At 41.6% G+C, this 21011-nt stretch overlaps 1 protein-coding gene across 1 annotated transcript; it reads right to left on the bottom strand.

Annotated features, from left to right (window-relative positions):
• Positions 1–3884: 3884 nt before the first annotated feature.
• c6h11orf96 (chromosome 6 C11orf96 homolog) lies at positions 3885–5262 on the bottom strand. The gene has a single exon (XM_034085247.2). The coding sequence runs from the start codon at positions 4986–4988 to the stop codon at positions 4608–4610; it is 381 nt and encodes a 126-aa protein (XP_033941138.1). The 5' UTR covers positions 4989–5262; the 3' UTR covers positions 3885–4607.
• Between the last annotated feature and the right edge of the window lie 15749 nt (positions 5263–21011).

Raw genomic sequence — 21011 nt, 5'->3', positions numbered from 1 at the left:
TTACTGATCACACACAACTCATGTTTGGTGGGTGATTCCTTTAAGCAGTGAACACAAATATAAATACAAAACAAACAAAAAGAAAGCGATTTAAAGCAGAAATCAGCAACAAATGACGTTTATTGTCCTAGTTTCCAACGGAAGCATGAAGGTGCTTTAATTTAAAGAATAAAACAATGGCACATCAAACCATTAAAAAGTAAATGCTTTTCATTTCACAAACTTTAAGCATGAAATATCCAAATATCTGTTCATTCTTGCAGACCATGACAGAGCACTTCCTATATATATATTTAGGTAATTTACAGCTGTTGAACAGAAGAAGATGTTTGCGCTCGGCTCTGTCTCCTCCTGTCTGCTCAGACTCCGGCTAACACTGCCATTACACTTAAAGTGCACTTAAAGCAGTGATGTTGCCTTTCAAACCTCTTGGCATCCCACCTGCAATGAAGGAAAAAACATAGGCACTTTAACAAGATTACGTATTGCCATATTATTTTACGTATTACGTATTTTTTATCCTGATGCTTTGACGGCTCGTACAGTTTGTTCCATGTTATTTTTAACACACGATTGCCCTTTTATGCACTCATGCCATCTGTCAGGTTGTTAGCTCTGGCTAAGCCAACACACCATGCACGTCACAGAGTAACATGACCTCCTCTATGCTGATTTCCTGCAGATTTTGTTCTTTAACTGATTGGTTAATAAACCATTGTGCAATTCAGTTCCAAAGCTTAAAGGTGGGGTAGGTAAGTTTGAGAAACCGGCTCGAGATCGCTAGAATTTGAAAATACACAACCGGAGAAAATCTTCTTTATAGAGCCTCTCCTCCAACACACACGAACGCACACATGACCAATGAGGGCACGAGATAAGTTTGTGCCCCGATGGAAGGCTGACAGGCAGGTAGGCCAACCAATCCGTTTAGCCGGGCCGGGCCGGATACAGTATTACGGCTTCTACAGATGACATTTTTTTATGGATTTTTTGTCAAAGCACTTCAGATATTCATTGCTATCGGGATGTTAAGAGCATTCCATGGAATATAACAAAAAGTGTATCTCGAGCCGGTTTCTGAAACTTACCTACCCCACCTTTAAGAAAAAAAGGTGAAAAGCCTTATTGTCCTTGCAACAGGCTTTCATTTTGAGGCAAAAGTCCACAGTCAGTCAGTGACACTCCTCAATTTTCATTTTGAAAAAATTGGGTATATAATCAAGCATAATGTATACTTCATGCCTTAGGACACTAAGCATCTGTCATGTTTTCCGAATCAGACGTGAAAGTAAATTAGGAGGGAAATATCCTCACACATGTAGTTCATTACAGTGATGCTTTAACACACTCTGCCCAAAAACTAGGTTGCTGGAGAAAGAAGGCGGGAAGTGGGACGCATGAAGCGGATCAATCTGTCACCCCAAAAGATGACAAACATGTTTTCTCTCCTCTCTGTCTATCTCCAAACTGCCCAACACTCCTTTAGCAGAAATACAGTGACGCAAATGCTTCCAGAGTTGCGTCGCCACACGTGAAAACAGGCAGTAAGTCTGCAGTGGAAGTGGTTACTCTGAGTATGACAGCTTTACAGGCAAAAGACAAACAATGACTAACGTGTGGTGTTTTGTGTGAGAGATGAGAGGAGAGGTGAGGAGAGCTATGTGCCACCAGCTGGTGTTTATCCATCCTCTTCATTGGTTGGGAGACAGGAAGTAGCTGTTGTTTATAGAAGTGTGTCAGATGCAGCAGCACGTCAGGGGTTATCATGATGTTTTGCTTTACTTGCCTCTTTTATGCATGACCGTTGAAATAATTGCTGACAATATTTTGTATTTTTGTATTGTCACCCTTTTGGCCCAGATATCCTCATCCTACATATCCTTATATTTAATATTCTTCTGCATTCCTTACAGACTCGTACCAACCAGGGAGATACTCAAAATGACCCAAAGAATAAAAAATACTAAAAGACTAAAATGAGATCAAATCAGCTACAAAGACACTCATAATGACAAAGAGACACATACAAACGACAACATGACCACAATAAGATGCTTAACAACTAAAAAGTATTTGTGTCTTGCTACTATGTACTGTAGGCAGGACATTAGCATGTGTGTGTCCCGGGGCCCATTGTCAAATGCAGACTCCCTTTTGACTGATACTCAAAAACAAAAAACTTGCCGTACTGGTTTGAAGAGATGACCCTTCCTATTAAAAAGATGAGACAACATATTTATTTCTTGTTTTTGAGGACTTACAGACCGTCCCTTGTTGGAAACCAATGGGCCCGAGTCTAAGTGCCACGGACAGGGTGTAAGGAAGTCCAGAAAGTTTACGTTGTTAAATCCTTTTTGAGGGATTTGCTGGGAATAAGTCAAACCTGTGTCTGCACTTCATGATCCCTCCAGTTTGTGGGATTCTCCTCACGACACAAGCATCACAGTCCAACACTTAAACCCTAATACGTCTGGAGATAACGTCTCTCCCAGATTGACTTAATCAGAGTCTATTCTTAGTCAAGCCTAATGCAACCCAAACAGAATCTCAACTAAACCCCGATTGCAGCCACCGTCTGCAAGAAGCCGCTCACTTTGCTCTCCGAGAAGTCATCAGGCATCACTTGTCTCCGAGTGCATTAGGAGGAGAAGGCCTGTAGCTGGCAAGAGGGAGGTGTGCAGAGGGCTCTCCTCTCAGCAGGACGCTGGTGTTTGTGGCTGGATTCCACTCATGACACCGTGACATTACTGAAAGTACGTCACCAGCTCAAGCTAGCATGCAGTAGACGCAGCATAAATATTGAGTGTTCATGGGGACATACTTCAGCTTATCTTAACAATAACACTCAAGATGGAGAGCCACTAAAGGCTACACATCACCGCCGACTGTCTCCTCACTTCCTGTGCTTAATCCTGACAATGTCTCTCTTACACAGAGGTGGGGGAAGTAGTCCTATTGTACTTAAGTAAAAGTAGAAGTACCAGAGAGTAGGAATACTCTGTGACAAGTAAAAGTCCTGCAATCAAAATGTTACTCAGGTAAAAGTAGAAACATAATTACATCAAAATTCATCATAATTACCAACAAAAGTAAAAGTAGTCATTCTGCAGATAATATATAGGAGATGTTTTGATTATAATTATTGATGCATTAGTGTTATTAAAGCTAGTAAAGTGCAGCTAGTTTGAATGACTTTGTATACTGCAGGGTAGCTTGTGGATTTACTCCAGGTGAACTAAAGGTCTGATTTAACACGTGATTATATTTCACATCATTAATCCAGATCTGTAAAGTAACTAAAGTTATAAAATAAAGTAGTGGAGTAGAGTACAAAGTAGCAGAAAAGGAAAATACTCAAAATACCCAAAACTGTACTTAAGAACAGTACTTGAGTGAATCTACTTAGTTACTTTACACCTCTGCTCTCACATGGTATTTAACTGCTGCTTTATCATCCACTCTGGCTCCCTATTGGCTGCAGGGATTTGGGGGTCAAACCGCTGACCTTACGATTGGAAAAACTCCCATGTACCCGTGCACAACCAGCTGCTGTAAAACCCTTTAGGATCTGTATTTTTTCTCATTTTAACGTGTTGTTTTTAAAAAGTATTTTCTTGGGCTTTTTAACGTATTTTGTGTGTTAAAATGTGCTTTTAGAAAGTGTTTCTTTTTGCACTCTGATTGAATGTTGTTTGGAAAGCACTTGGATGTCCTTGTTGAAATGTGCATACATCTGTTTTACTATAGTTGACTGAGCTTAAATCAGGTTGTACTACAGTGTAAGTTTACTTAATATACAAAAAGTCTAAATAAGATAACTCATTGGCAACTGATGGGATTTGGTTTTAGCAATTGGCAAAAGAAATGGAAACAGAGAATGACTCAAATACTTGAAAATATTTATTAAAGTACATATAACAAACATTGTAACATATATGTATAAAGTAAATAAAAATAAAGTATAAAGGTTATGAATTTTCTTTGAAAGTCGAGCAGACTTTAGAAGTCAGAAAGAGCAGTCAAATATCACATCTACAAACTCCACTTGGTTATGAACAGAATAAGAGAATAAATAAAGACATTTCGAAAGGCTTTGTGTTTGCTCTGTGGAGAGCAGATTTCATTCAGCGTGGAGAAGCTGGAACTCTTGCAAAGCTTTGTCGTGGTTCTCTGCTGCTTCCCATTGCTTACAATTGCTTAGTCAAAGTATTTACAGTGTGGAAAGTCACAGTCTAACTGAACTCTCTATGGTGACCGTCAAGTAGAAAAATCTGGATTGAAACAAAAATACCTCTACATCTTTAAACTGGAAAAGAATCTCGACCAGCTTTTATCATTCAAGTTTTCCTCGTAGACGTCTACAGTAGAAAAGGGAATACATTTGAAGAGTGTGTTGGACACGCGTCACCTGCTACTTTCTCACTCATCATATCTATACAGCAGTTGAACCAGTCTGTGGGCACAGGCTTTACAGATGTGCATACTGTATGTTTGATATGTTAGTATATAATAAATGCAGGCAGCAGTAGCAGCCAGGTTGGTTCAGTTCAGTTGGCCTCCTTTGAAGCGGCGTCAAGGGGAAAGGGAGGAACAGGGACCACCACCTCTCAGTGGGGGGAGTCGGAGTCACTGGAGTCCAGGCTGGCGTGTGTGGGAGGGGGGGTGCAGCTGTGAGGGGCGGACGGGGGGCAGTGGAGGGTCTGGGTGCTCCGCCTCAGGTTCTCTAGCGACTGCAGGAAGGAGCGGCGCGCCCTCTCCTCCTCCAGGGGCGAGGACCCCTCCTCCTCCACCTCTGCGATCTCAGCAAAGGTGACAGGTTGTGTTTTGAAGCGCGCCTCACGGGGCCTCCGGGAGCGGCTCTTGCCCCTCGCTGGGCACTTGGGGACCGGCAGCTGCTGGGGGAATTCCTCCATGGCCGAGGCCATAAGGTGGGCCGGCAGGACGTGGAAGCCTGAGGCCTGCATGACCATCTGACGCACCGCAGCCATTGGTGGAGAAGAAGCCCAAAATTGATGTGCAATTAGTTGCAAAAAAAGTGGTGCAGCTCTTAAAAATTGTCCGTCCTTGCTATTTCCTATTTCAAGTGTTGCTCAGGAGCAATCACAAAGCAAGAGTTTGTGCAAAATCAACATCAAACAGAACTCCTTAAAGCTCCAAGTCACTGAAGATTACAAGTCTTGAAGTGCTCTTCGGAGTGATTCCTCCGCTGGTGTCTCTTCTCTCGTGTGTGAATCTCAGTCTGCTGAGGTGAATGCCACCGACAGCTCCAGCTCTCTCTTTTATAGCGGCTCACAACCCACTCACTGTCTCTCTCTCCCTGCTCCCTCCCACTCCCCCCCCTCCCTCCCTCTCTGTCACTGCTCCGGCCTTCAGAGCAGTAAACCAGTCAGAGTCACTCCACCAAAATAAACACACGAGGAGAGAATATGTGTGTGAATGCCTGGGTGAGGAAGCGTTGATGAGCTTGTAGGGATGACAGAGGTTTGGACACAGAAGGAGGGGAAGACGGCGGAGACAGAAATGGAGACGTGAAAAGCAGTGAGACAGATTCAGAATTAGAGCACGGAGAAAAGTCAAGGTGGAAACACTCAAATAACATGACACGTGTAAATCTGTAGGGGTACATCTCTGCTAGATGTATAACGGCTTAAAAGCTGAAGGAGTTACAGAGGTGGGATGCAATGTTATATCGGCAGGGCGTAGAGCTTTTCTGTTGCACTGCATTATATTGGAGGACGTATCTATTGCCAGATTCAGGGAATGTTTGCTGAAGCTTAAGTAACTAACGAACCCGCCACACTAAGGTTAATTCATTAAAGTGTCAATTAAGGAGCCTCAAAAGGTTATAGGAAAAAATACTAGGACGCAGTTGCAAAATCTATGGAGTGCTAAACATCCATTGTTTGGATGAATTTACTGATTTTCTTTCCTCACAATTACTGACATGCTCGAGCTGGATATTTTATATTTTCAAATCAAATTAAATGTTATTATAACCCAATATAACACAATCCAAATGGGTATCGGTGTCTGTAAAGTTCAACACACCATGACTGAGTGAAGACATTGCAACCATAGACTGTATGTTTGCAAAATAGACAATTGAAATGACGAACATGATAATGTGAATGCTTAAATTGTTAGTCAAGGAAAAAGTTGTATGGCTCCCAAAGTCAGGACTAAGTGGATATACTACAGAAAAAACAGTCAAATTAATGATATGGTTTAAAAGCCTTTCACCTTAAAGTTCACCTATTATGCAAAATCCACTTTTTCCTATCTTTTCTACATCAACATGTGTCCCCTCTTCTTCATGTCTCTTCTACATCAACATGTGTCCCCTCTTCTCCATGTCTCTTCTACATCACATGTGTCCCCTCTTCTCCATGTCTCTTCTACATCAACATGTGTCCCCTCTTCTTCATGTCTCTTCTACATCAACATGTGTCCCCTCTTCTTCATGTCTCTTCTACATCAACATGTGTCCCCTCTTCTTCATGTCTCTTCTACATCAACATGTGTCCCCTCTTCTTCATGTCTCTTCTACATCAACATGTGTCCCCTCTTCTCCATGTCTCTTCTACATCAACATGTGTCCCCTCTTCGTCATGTCTCTTCTACATCAACATGTGTCCCCTCTTCTTCATGTCTCTTCTACATCAACATGTGTCCCCTCTTCTTCATGTCTCTTCTACATCAACATGTGTCCCCTCTTCTTCATGTCTCTTCTACATCAACATGTGTCCCCCTCTTCTTCATGTCTCTTCTACATCAACATGTGTCCCCTCTTCTTCATGTCTCTTCTACATCAACATGTGTCCCCTCTTCTTCATGTCTCTTCTACATCAACATGTGTCCCCTCTTCTGCATGTCTCTTCTGCATCAACATGTGTCCCCTCTTCTTCATGTCTCTTCTACATCAACATGTGTCCACTCTTCTTCATGTCTCTTCTACATCAACATGTGTCCCCTCTTCTCCATGTCTCTTCTACATCAACATGTGTCCCCTCTTCTCCATGTCTCTTCTACATCAACATGTGTCCCCTCTTCTTCATGTCTCTTCTACATCAACATGTGTCCCCTCTTCTTCATGTCTCTTCTACATCAACATGTGTCCACTCTTCTTCATGTCTCTTCTACATCAACATGTGTCCCCTCTTCTCCATGTCTCTTCTACATCAACATGTGTCCCCTCTTCTCCATGTCTCTTCTACATCAACATGTGTCCCCTCTTCTCCATGTCTCTTCTACATCAACATGTGTCCCCTCTTCTTCATGTCTCTTCTACATCAACATGTGTCCCCTCTTCTTCATGTCTCTTCTACATCAACATGTGTCCCCTCTTCTTCATGTCTCTTCTACATCAACATGTGTCCCCTCTTCTTCATGTCTCTTCTACATCAACATGTGTCCCCTCTTCTTCATGTCTCTTCTACATCAACATGTGTCCACTCTTCTTCATGTCTCTTCTACATCAACATGTGTCCCCTCTTCTCCATGTCTCTTCTACATCAACATGTGTCCCCTCTTCTCCATGTCTCTTCTACATCAACATGTGTCCCCTCTTCTTCATGTCTCTTCTACATCAACATGTGTCCCCTCTTCTTCATGTCTCTTCTACATCAACATGTGTCCCCTCTTCTTCATGTCTCTTCTACATCAACATGTGTCCCCTCTTCTTCATGTCTCTTCTACATCAACATGTGTCCCCTCTTCTTCATGTCTCTTCTGCATCAACATGTGTCCCCTCTTCTTCATGTCTCTTCTACATCAACATGTGTCCCCTCTTCTCCATGTCTCTTCTACATCAACATGTGTCCCCTCTTCTTCATGTCTCTTCTACATCAACATGTGTCCCCTCTTCTTCATGTCTCTTCTACATCAACATGTGTCCCCTCTTCTTCATGTCTCTTCTACATCAACATGTGTCCCCTCTTCTTCATGTCTCTTCTACATCAACATGTGTCCCCTCTTCTTCATGTCTCTTCTACATCAACATGTGTCCCCTCTTCTTCATGTCTCTTCTGCATCAACATGTGTCCCCTCTTCTTCATGTCTCTTCTACATCAACATGTGTCCCCTCTTCTTCATGTCTCCTCTACATCAACATGTGTTCTTTGTAACCAAATGTCTCTCAGAGGGGCGTGGGGAGGGGCTCCTTATTTCATCTAAAGTAACAGACAGAGAATCAGCACTTTGGGAACAGGGCTGCAACAGAGGGGATTATGGGTAATTCTGCGATGATTTGTTTGGTGTTCAGAGACATGTTTTGAATATGTCTGAGACGTATATATATTGATGAAAAACAGTACAATAGGGGACCTTTAAATCCCCCTAACGTGAGCCAGGAGGGAAACGCTGCAGTGTTCATGATGTAAACATGATTGTAGAAGAGATAGACAGCGTCAGGCGGTAATTACAGTCTCTGTGTTGATACAACCAACTCATCGCTTAGGTATGTGCGGAGTATTCGCAAACATTGATTGATATAAACTGAAGGTTGAATAAAGAGTAGACAAGTCCACCTGCGTCGGATGGCTTTGTAGGAAGAAACCGAAGCACGCTGAGGAAAGCCCGGACAAACTACATCTGGATGTCTTTAGCGGCACAACTGAAGTGAATGACCTACCCCACCTTTAAGAGAATAGGGTATAATACGTCCTCACACTAACGTCCTAATGTCTGTGAAACTGTTGTCACAGTAACCAAAGATAAGTTAACATGCAATGCCATGGAGGGAGAGGCAACCGTTTTGGGGATTATAAAAGTGAACAACCCTTTTTCTTTGTGTTCTCGAGAAGCTTGAAAACAGAAGTTATGTTGTAATATTCGTCCCGTAACAATAAGTAACATGTATACGTAAAGTATCTTCGAAATAGCCATATTTACTTTTAAAGCAACATTTTAAGGGCTGTGTTGTGTCTCGTCAAATTTGTTAGTATGTTCATGTATTTTGTCTCTCATTTCCTGTTTTATTTTGTACTTACCTCTTGTCTTTCATTTCAGGCCCTGTTTCTTCCTCCCCTTGTGTGTCACTGATGTCTGCCCGCCCCTGATTGTTTCCACCTGTCCCCACTCACCTCGCGTTGCAATAGTCCTGTCTCTCCCCTGTCCTGTGTCAGTTGTCTCCGAATGGTCGTGCCAAGCCTCAGCTCAGAAAGGATCGCTTTCACTCATGTCAGGTTTTGTTTCTTTTGTTAATTTTCTAGGCTTAAGTTTTTCTTAAGTTCTCTTTTTGTTATGCCTAGTTTTTCGCCTTTTGTTATTTCCAGTACCTACTCTGTTAAGAGGGATTACCTGATCTGTGAAATTAAAATTACATTTTTTTACATTCAAGACCTTGTCTCTGGGTCGTGCATTTGGGTTCATCAGTTTGTGTTCCTGACAGGCTGTAGTCAAAACATTTGACATATGTTTGAGGTAACTATCTCTAAACGATCTTTCTCTAAAACACATACAGAATACATGTACATTCATTTTGTAAATCACTTTGAAATGCCTTGTGTTGAAAGGTGCCATATAAATAAAGTTGCCTTGCTGATAGAAATGTGTGAAAATGTATTTTGAAATGTTTGCAGATGAGACGAATGTCCTGTAATGTCATGGACACAGGATGTCACAGCGGACAAGGAAACACAAACTGGAGACTCATCATTAAGCCCCAGAGTCCCATAAGTCAACATGTCACGTCTTCTTAACCGTAACGACTAAATGTATCAGTGTCCTCTCTGGCCACGTCAGGGCGGTGAGTGACATCAATGTGATGACATTTTCTATATTCTCTTCTGAAGCATTGATCACTTCCTGAGCCATCCAACACTCAGGACTAAGTAATTAGTAATATGAAGTCATTTGAACGCTTAAAGAGGGCCTATTACGCTTTGTGTCCCTTTCCTGTTATATAGGTTTGTGTGCATGTAAATGGTCTTCAAAGGCTAAAAATCACGAAGTTCAGTGATCATTTTCTCAGCAGACATCTCATCTCGTCACATACAGTGAAGTCATAGACCAGGGGTGTCAAACTCAAGGCCCGGGGGCCAAATCCGGCCCGCGACTTCATTTTCTGTGGCCCCGCAAGAGCTTGCAAAGAAAATAATACGTTTATTATATGGTTACATGAAGATTTACAGAAGAACGTTGCCCATAAACTACATGTCCCACAATGCATCTCGTTTTGTGCCATGTGCACTGAAGAGACTTGCAATTATTTGCCCTGGACTTCTGCTTTCAGACGTAGTTCATTACTAAGTTATTACCCTATCCGATAATAATCCAATTCAAAGGCAATCCTGTAATACATTATTTTATATAATATATTTATATATTTGTATATTTATATAGTCTTAAAAGTTACAACCGGCCCTTTGAGTGCAACCATAATGCAAATGTGGCCCGCGATGAAATTGAGTTTGACACCCCTGTCATAGACTGACGCACTTAGTTGGTAAAAGGATAATAAATTGTTGGTGCAATGCAAACAAGGCTGGACGAATAACTAAAACTAATATTTGTACTATTTGGACCAGGGTTCAATGAAAGAGATCGTAAACATTACATTTGTCTTTACTAACGTGATATTTAGTGTGATCTCTCTGTGTAATTATTGAGCTGCTTTCTTAATTCCACCTACAGGTATCGATTCAGGATGTTGAAAGCGACACTGTCTGTATTGATGTCAAACGATATAGCACAACTGAACTCTCCAGAGCAGTAAAATGCTGTCTGATGGCTTTATAAACCTTTCATCATTACTTCTAATTCATGGAACTATTTCTTCATCGTCTCCATTTCCTGGAACATCACGCCCCTGCCAACACGCAGGGCTTTTTATGGTCTAAATACTCCAATATACTTTATGTATCCTAAAACAAACCTGTAGTGTGAACGTCGTCTTTGACACACACAAGCAAAAGTTAGCTCTGAAAACAGATTCAATATAGAAAATATAATAATTACAATTATAAGTTCAAGTAGGATATCATTATCTGTGTTTCAGCTGTTAATAACAGTAATAGACTTTATGGTTTCGTTATGTATCTTATAAAAGAAACGTATGAAATGCACATACATGATAGCAGGGGGATGTATAAGTAAGTGACACACACACCTACAGATCATATCATAATCCATAATTGCAGTTAGTGTCACAGTTGGCAAGGCAACATGTACACAAACACCAGAAACTCAGGAGGGCAAACCCCAGTGTCCTCCACAGTCAGTAATATTACAGGCAAAGTTACTAACATTACATTCGCAGTTACTCAAATTAACTTGTAGTATCGTCAACAGTGGCAACGTACGATAAGTCTCACTGCAGTGACAACTTTATTGCATTTCAATGGCTGACTTCACGATCTTTTCTTTGCCACATTTGAGCTTTCAGGAGTGACCGCACGGTCTATTTCAGATTCCGTCATACATTCCTGGATGCCACCTCAAGATGGTGAGACGGGATCAGGTCACCCTGTGTCTTGTCTTACACGCACACACACACACGGTAAGTCGCGGAAGTTAACTTGCAAATACCTTGCTCTATTTTGAGTAGATATAAGGTCACTCGTGATCAAGCCAACAGCTGTTTAGTCAAGTGACATCACATGTCATTCTTGTTTAACCATAGGTGTGTGTGTGTGTGTGTGTGTGTGTGTGTGTGTGTGTGTGTGTGTGTGTGTGTGTGTGTGTGTTGGTGTGTGTGTGTGTGGCTGCTTGATTTTTCATATTATTTCATCACCCTTGATTTATCCTAAGTGTTTCGTTACTTGCGTGTTGGGAGTGAGAAGTGTTTTGAGCATGAACTGTGTGTGCCCTTGGGGACGTTGTGTTTTCCTCAAACTGTTGGCCAAGGCTGCATGTGTTGTTCACAAGGACATCAAAACAAAAAACATTAATAAACGTTTGCAGGGCTATGCGATATGGAAAGCTTATTTGGATCATATCTTCCATTGGATTTATTACATAAATTGCATGTGGTTTAGTTTCACAAAGAACAACAAGTGTGCGACCAACCAATCCAAACAGGCCACTTCTATTTTTAAAGCTTATTTGTGAGCAGTGATATACCGGCATCGTTTTTACTGGATCTCTTATGAACATGCAATAGTTATAAAAGGTGTATAAGGTGCATTATTAATTTAATTACTGATATTTTAAAAAAAAAGTACACAAAAGTTTAGGACTTTTAAAAGTGCTTGCAACTATGAGATCCGCACTTAATTATGAGCCACTGTCAGTGACATAATATATATATATATATATATATATATATATATATAAAATACTACCGTCCTGGTTATGAAACATGGTTGGAAACAAGAGCATCCGCCAGAAGAGGAATCATATAAAGTGACATTGTAATTAACAAGCAGGTTCGACTTTCACTATGTTTAACTTCATTAGAGTCTAAGAGGTGTGTGTGTGTGTGTGTGTGTGTGTGTGTGTGTGTGTGTGTGTGTGTGCGTGTGTGTGTGTGTGTGTGTGTGTGTGTGTGTGTGTGTGTGTGTTCCTTATCCTGTGAAATATCTCATCATCTCTACTGGATAGATTTGCACAAAACTAAGTAGTGGCATGGTCTTCGGAAGATATCTAGTATAACAAGTTATATTAATTTAACCAACACATGGCCTGTATTGGATTTCATCGCCACCGTCTAACATTTAGTAAATAACGTGTAATAATTATATTCTGACCTTTCCTGTGTTTGAAACTTTCCTTATGGGTGAGTTTTTTTACAATGTATATTTCACAGGTAAGGGATCTGGATCTGAGTATATTTATTAGATACATCTATTTTCATTAATGTTCAAAGATGGAATGTAGGATAGAGAACACACTAAACAACTTTTCTGCAACATAAAGCATTTTGCATTTTGCAATATGTTCAGTATCAATTGCTTGAATATAGAATAACTCAAGTCACCTATTGAGTTTTAGTTTGTGAAAAGTGAGTTTTGCTGGTTTGCAACAGAAATAACCCTGAAAATCATATATTTTATTGACAAAAATGTTCAAAATAATGTCTTCAACAAAGTGTGTGGAAGAAAGTGTAAAAAATGAAAGAGAGAAAGAGGGAGAGAGTCAGGAGGTGAGGAACACGCCACAGGCAACATTCCCGGACAACAGATCGCCCTCAATGGGACGCCCCTGTTACCATGGAAACCCAAATGTCAGGGGACAGCGAGAGGAGGGGAACCAAAGTTGGGAAGTCACATAACATCTCAGGTACGCTGCTCAAATACATCCTGCCTGATCTACTTAAAATCATGCAGGACAAATATTGTGCAATGGTTTTAATTGATATATAAAAAGTTGGAGCAACATGAAAAGACAATTAAAAACAGTTTGGATCATTTAGTACCAGATCTTTTGAGATGTAGGGCCACTAAAGTGTTCACTGATTCAGTGGTGCAATATAGCTCATGAAGGCGACTGATTTGCAAAAATCATCAAACTAATATTTTTGAACAAATCTCTTTAGTGTCCGCGAACAAGTCTGTTGAAAAAAACGATCGGTCATGAATCTCTGACTTTTTCTAATGTGTTGCCCACATGCTGCACTGCTTTCATGGCTGCCAGCTCTTGGTGCAGCCCCTCGTGTTTCAGGACGAGTTGGAGGAAATTAATACTTTGAAAAAACAAATAGAAAGTGCAACATTTGTCTTCATCGATATATGAACAGTCACGTTTTTGTCGTGACCCTAACCCTAGCCCCTAACCCTAACCCAAGCAACCACAGATTCACACGATTCTGATCTTAGAAGCCTACCTATAAGTGGGACGCTTATGCATTAGGTTGTATAATTAACTGAATATATAATGTTTGTGTTTTTATGGCACCTCTGACAACTTGTTAACAAAAGCATCATAAAAATAACTGAAGAAACTCTTTTTTTGGTACCGAAAGGCAACATTATACAAAGTCATAGAGACAGCAGTATCATTTGCCTGTCCATGGCTTTTACCACAATCTAACAAATGCTAACTTGGTCAGTATTAGTTGGCTTGCTAAAAAACTAAATTACCAAAACATTTCATTAAAAACAAGAGAAATACAGTCACCATATTTCACAACTATATGCTCATTTCAATATGCAGTATTTGCCTAACATCACTCGCTGTCGTAGTTTCTATAAAGAGAGTTCGCTTTAGTTCAGTTTGAAAATACACAAGACAGCATCAGAGGTTAGTGTAAAGCAATAAGCTCGTCATTCCCTGGGTTGGCCTGGTTTCCCTGCTCTCCCTCTGAGGCTGAGTCAGGAAGACGCCATAGGGACAACTCGGTTATTTATAGACTGGGAGACTGGGAAGGATTCCCATCCCGGAACAGAGGGTCTGTTTTCGCTGAACAACCGCATGCATACTCAATGATGTTTTCAAGTGTCACACAACGCACCAAGCGCCTCGGACAGTCCTTTGTGCCTGTAGCCATCAGGCTGCACAACAAGGGGTTAAATATGAAAAAGAAATCAAATTAAATCACTGGTCGTAAATATACACCATTTCCACAACCCATGTTAACTTGTCCCTTTAACTTATTCCGCACTTTATAACTTAGATGATATATGTATATATGCTGACAGTTATTTTACTCTTATTTTTATTTATCTCCTATTTTCATAGTCTTTTATTATTATTATCATTATTTCCTTGATTTTATGTTATTTATTATTTATTTTAGATTTTATTGATCTGTGTGAATCTTTGCTGTACTGTTTTTTTTTCACGCTTACCCTGTTGCTGCTTTGTACAACTGAATTTCCTCTCGGGGATTAATAAAGGTTCATCTTATCTTATCTTATCTTACATGTAATGAAGATAATAGAAAATAAAACGTTTTGCTACAATTTTTATTCAGGAAAAGCATACATGTTCCTAATCCGCTGAGTACTTGGCATCCGTATGCAATTGTTATGATCCAATCTCAAATGGACAGCTTTAAGTAGAGGTGAATGCACTCGAGTAGCACTGAGGTTGCATTTGGATTGAGATCTGATTGCTCAGATCACATCAATAGGTGTTCCCCTGATCACAATTATTTTTAAAATGGTGCTCTGTGCTGCATATGGGATATGGCCAACTTTTTTTAGCATCGTGTAGGGTAGGCGAATGTGTACTAGACCACATGGAAGGATGTCCTCTGCGTAGACTAGCCATCGCTCAGTTGCTGTAGATCAGGGATGGGCAAATGGCGGCCCGCGGGCCGCATGCGGCCCCCACCTCCTCTTTTTGCGGCCCTCAGATTAATTTATAAACAACGTAATTAATAAAAAAAAAAAAAAAAAAATGTAAATATATTTTTCATTTGTTTTACTTGTAGTTCTGATACCGTCCACTAGACTCCTAGTTACGTCGCGAGCTGCGTACATGATTTCAAATACCGCAAAATAATCTGTGACGCAGTATTGTGTTTGTTTCCCGGGGAAACCCTCACAAGAAACACCGGCTGTTGTTATTCCTGCTGTGACGTTAAGTTGCCTCTTGTAATTATGCCTTTACAAGCTTAAAAGTTGTATTTATCATCTGAATTTGGCAAAACAAGTTTAATATTCTTAAAACCAAGACTTTGTTTATTTGAAATCAGATGAAAACAAACTGTCCCGGACCCTGCCGTGTTATCTATGATTACTACGCTTTTCATTCATAATTTCAGCGGGAGGGAGGGGAAGCGGCGCTGAGGAACAGCAGAGTGCGGGCTGACAGGTGTCTGTGTTGACATTCCCATTATTGTGGAATAAGGGGAATGCAGAGACTGGCTACAAGTGTTTTAGGTTCAAGTTAGACAACTATTGTCTGGGTTAGTGTTCATGACTTCATGTTTATGTCATCTTAATGGTTAATCTCAATACACACACATTTTCCGTGCTTTCCAATAGTTTAAAATAGTTTTATTCCACTGTTTAATAACCTGTTCAATACAAACATGCCACTTGTAAAAATGAAATAACATTTCTGTGAACTGATATTTGTTTAGTGAGCTTATTAGAGTATGTTCCCTTTGATTGTAAAATGTCAATGAAGATGTCAGACTTAGTATATGTGTTAATAATTACATACAACACATGGAATTTGTGTGTGTGTTCCAATTGAATCTGCGGCCCCCTGGTGGCCAGTACATCAATGATGTGGCCCCCACCACCATCAAAGTTGCCCATCCCTGCTGTAGATCATATTTCAATTCAAGTCAATGCACAAAACCTGAAGACATGCAACTTTTTCCACATTTGCAAAGTCTCTTTCAAATGTGGTGTTTTGCTTGTTATTGATTTGTATTGCAGTTTGTTTGATCTCGGGGTTGATCTTTTCCCACTCATTAATACACAGAGGATCAGGGTCAAACTGCTCTGTCAGGGGGGCTGTGTACTTAGTCTTGATTGGAGGCTGCTTAGAGTTGATGTCTTCTCTTTACTAAGGGTGTTTCTCAATGTCGAGGAGGCTTGCTTGGTAGCACATGTACCTCCGAGTCAGTTGCTTCATGAAGCGAGGCAAGAATCCTTCCTAGCCACGGAAAACGAAGTATGGTGGAACAGGCGTCATATGCGAGGCCCCGCCTTAAATGGAGCGCGATTTCCGCCAAAGATTGGAAATTGGTCGCGTGCGCAAAGCATTGTGGGGATTTTAAGACCGTGTGCAGCCTCGACATTTCCCACAACGAAGTACGCCGGCCTCGGTAGAATTCCAAGAGTCCTGGACATCGGAACAGTCCTTTGGCGGCACTCGATGACGTAGTATCCTTGAAATAGTAAGCTCTGGAGCAGCCTTCCCCGACATTGAGAACACCCTAAGTATTCCTATAACTGATCATGAGAGAGACATAGGTCTTGAAAAAATAAATATGAGTCTACAATGTTACAATGGCGTTAGCAACCAGAAAGGACACCAGTAAGAACAAACAGATGAGAATGCTGCGTGGGGTCTGGGTGCCGTGTTGGCGAGACAGCGAGACATCGCGAATGGACGCGGGGAAGGTGGGGGTACTGAGGGGGCTGCAGCACCCCCATCTGTGAGGCTCCCACTAGCACCTGCACCCCCAAACGCGTCACAGTTTTGCCGCTGAAAGAGTGAGTGTGTGTGTGTGTGTGTGTGTGTGTGTGTGCGTGTGTGTGTGTTGTGTGTGTGTGTGTGTGTGTGGTGTGTTGTGTGTGTGAGGAGCTCCACGGATTGGTCATTTGGGTATGGGCACCGTCACTGTACCCAGGAAGAAAAAGAGAAATGTCCAACGAGGCGTTCTGGAGCAGCATACACTGTGTTAGAGTTTTACTCGCTACAGGGTGTACTTTGAGGGCTTGTGACTCTGCAGACCGCTTACAAGCAGAACAAGCTACAAGGGGACGGGGGTAATAATTGGAAAAGCATGACATGGGACCTTTAAGTATAATTGTGGTCAATGATCCAATAATAGGAGCATGCTTTCAGGGGACCAATCGCTGCGACCAAAATTGTCCTGCAGAAACGCTCTGTATTTAGTAATCATAGCACAGATACAAAGTATTCCTCTGAATCGGCGTATCCACTGTCACCACCTTAGTCGTGTGCATTACAATCAGCTGTTACGTGTCAGGATGGCCACCCGTGACATGTATGAGTGCGAGAGGTTACTGACAGCCGCTGAAAGTCACACAGGAAGACGTGACCTCACTGGTCAGGGGCGGATCCCAGATCTGTGGGAGAGACCAACTGTGGCTGCGTTTCATTAAATCCAAAATAGAAACAAGGCATTCAAAATATGAAGGATTGACACATACAAATGCTACTGCTTTTCACACCAAAAAGGAACAGGAAAGATTATTGTAAAGCTTGTTAGTTTGACCCCAGAACATTCCTTTAAAAAAAGAAAACAGCAACAGCAGATATTCCAAATAGAGTGATATGTTTAGTAGCAAAGCACACCTATGTACAAAACAGGCTATCTTTGAAGGTTACATAATAAGGCAAATGTGTTCAAGGTAAACCTGTTCTTCTAACTTGTACAAAACGGCTGAGAAAGAGGCCGGAGGCTGGAAGGGAGGAGGAAGAGAAGCTTGCAACTCTTGTCCTAAGAACAAATGTGTATTATCAGCAATAGACTGATATGCATCTAAAGACCCGCAGGCTACGCATTTAGGAGGTAGGTGGACCAAGAGAGGAGGTTTGCTGCAAGATGACCCACAAGACAACTTGACTTGAAAAGGTGATAGAAGACAGGTGACTGAAAGGTGATGATGAAGAGGAGGAGGAGGCGGCACAGTAGTGGAGAGAGAGCTACAGTCATGAAGCCCGGTGGAGAAGTGAATCGTTTCCCAGAGGCTAGCTTCCCAACACAATCACAGTTGTGACTTTAACTTCACATGCACACGCACACGCACGCGCGCGCACCACACACACACACACACACACACAAATAGTCACACAAAGACACCACACACACACACAATTTATTAGTGTTCCAACCACCTGCAGCTTTTGCACTATAGAGCATGATTGGGAATGACACTCGCAGTAAAGTTGACAAACCTTCAGAGGAAAAACAAACTTCCAGTAATTGCTAATGCTTTTGACTGTATACACGTGGCATTAAAAGTTCCCGAAAACAAAGTGAACGTCCCCTAAAGTCATAACAATAACTCGGAAACAGCTATCAACTTGTTTTGTGTACATCTTTGTAGCATCCATGTTGTTTTCCACAAAGCTCATGTTTCACACCAAAACTACTTTCCAATCAGGAAACGAGAGCATCAAAGGAGTACTTGAATACAGCCCTTGACGGAAGACGTGCCGTTTTCATTTGATAGTATGTTTAACAACTGTGCCATATTTAAGAATAGGCTAAAGCTGGGGCAATTAATTAAGAATAAATATGGCAGGTCAATATGTAGCTAATAATAACAACTTCATGTAACCTGTCACCGGTCATGGTGGGAGGAAAGGAAATATTTAGAATCCTTTCAATGCTAATTTTGTAGTACTACACATGTAAATTGTCCTGCATTGAAACCACGCAGCCTATCTAAAGCCTGTAGTTGAAACTTGATTAGTTCACGTTTCACTGTCTGCTGATGTTTGACCACAGACTGACTGGCGATCAGGCAGTAAAAACAGACGGACAGGAATACTCCTGGACCGCGGCCTAATCAGCTGTGGATCCATACGGTGGCTCCAGCAAAAGCTAAAAAGGCCAGTTAGCAGCCAACCACAGCTCCCGGAAATCCAAACCCAAATGTTTCCGCTCTGCGAACAGCCAGGTGTGGGGATCTGAAACCAGCAAGCAGGGGCTAACACGGGAATGGCAGGCAGCTGTTAGCTAGCTATCGAGTCACACGCCAAGTCCCTTTCCAGGCAGAGTGAAAACATTCAACAAGACTGAGCGGGGGAAGTGCTGCAGATACAGGAAGACAGGTCTAATTCTGAAACTGTTAGCGGGAAAACAAGGTGGCCCCATACAGATCAGATGTTTGGTTGTTATTAAGTAAGGCTAAATGTGGTGGTTAGCATAAAGCACTTAGGCATTCTGCCAGCGTTAATAGTAAATTCAACTTAAAGGTCACCTATTATGCAAATCCTCTTCTCCATGTCCTCTTCTACATCAACATGTGTCCCCTCTTCTCCAATGTCGTCTTCTACTCAACATGTGTCCCTCTTCTTCATGTCTCTCTACATCAACATGTGTCCCCTCTTCTTCATGTCTCTTCTACATCAAACATGTGGTCCCCTCTTCTGCATGTCTTCCTCACATCAAACATGTGTCCCCTCTTCTCCATGTCTCTTCTACATCAACATGTGTCCCCTCTTCTCCATGTCTCTTCTACATCAACAGGTGTCCCCCCTTCTTCATGTCTCTTCTACATCACATGTGTCCCCTCCTTCGTCATGTCTCTTCTACATCAACATGTGTCCCCTCTTCTGCATGTCTCCTCTACAGTCAACATGTGTCCCCTCTTCTTCATGTCTCTTCTACATCAACATGTGTCCCCTCTTCTACATCAACATGTGTCCCCTCTTCTCATGTCTCTTCTACATCAACAATGTGTCCCCTCTTCTTCATGTCTCTTCTAACATCAACATGTGTCCCCTCTTCTGCATGTCTCCATCTACATCAACATGTGTCCCCTCTTCTTCATGTCCTCTTCCTACAGCAAACATGTGTCCCCCGTCTTCTCCATGTTCTCTTCTACATACAACTATGTGTCCCCCTCTTCTGCATGTCTCCTCTACATCAACATGTGTCCCCTCTTCTTCTTCATGTCTCTTCTACATCAACAACATGTGTCCCCTCTTCTTCATGCTTCTCTTCTTCATCACCATGTGTCCCCTCCTCTTCTTCATGTCTCATTCTTCATCAAACATGTGTCCCCCGTCTTCTTCATGTCTCTTCTACACATCAACATGTGTCCCCTGCTTCTGGCACTATTGCCTCCTCTCTCACATCACATGTGTCACCCTCTTCTCTGATCTCCTCCCTCTACAGTCAAACATGTTGTCCCCTCTTGTGGAAAGAGGACTCACAAAGATTACTACTCTCGTTTTGATCCATTTCTATAAAACCCCTGTCTGAAAATGAGCTGATCAGATTTTCCGCCACTTTATGATGTCATAACGATGTTTTGTCTTGTGTAACCATTAGCCAATCAGCAACAAGGTAACCCCCCCCCCCCTTTGGAAACAGGGCTGAACAGAGGGGGATTATGGGTAATGCTGCAATGATCTGTTTGGTGTTCAGAGAGATGTTTTGTATCTGAGAGCTGTCATATATTGATGAAAAACAGTATAAATAGTGGACCTTTACATTTGGTTAAAAAAAAAAAAATGTTTTCAATCACTGTGTCTCGTTTGAGGAACAATTAAGGCTAGTTCACAATTAACAACCAGATTTTACAGGACATTTTGGGTTTTTTTTCTTCCTATTTCCACTTAAATTGTTCTGAGTATGAGTCTCCACACTGCATCCACCAGAACAACCTGCATTAGTGAGCAGGTGCCAATTTGCAACAGAGCATTTTGCCCATAAAAGCAAAAGCCCCGATGTCTTGAACATAAGGCGA

Source organism: Pseudochaenichthys georgianus, chromosome 6 (genome assembly GCF_902827115.2).
Source record: "Pseudochaenichthys georgianus chromosome 6, fPseGeo1.2, whole genome shotgun sequence".
In the NCBI taxonomy this organism is placed as follows: domain Eukaryota; kingdom Metazoa; phylum Chordata; class Actinopteri; order Perciformes; family Channichthyidae; genus Pseudochaenichthys; species Pseudochaenichthys georgianus.
Note: the sequence above shows the minus strand (reverse complement) of the source record. Positions and strands in the feature narration are given on the sequence as shown.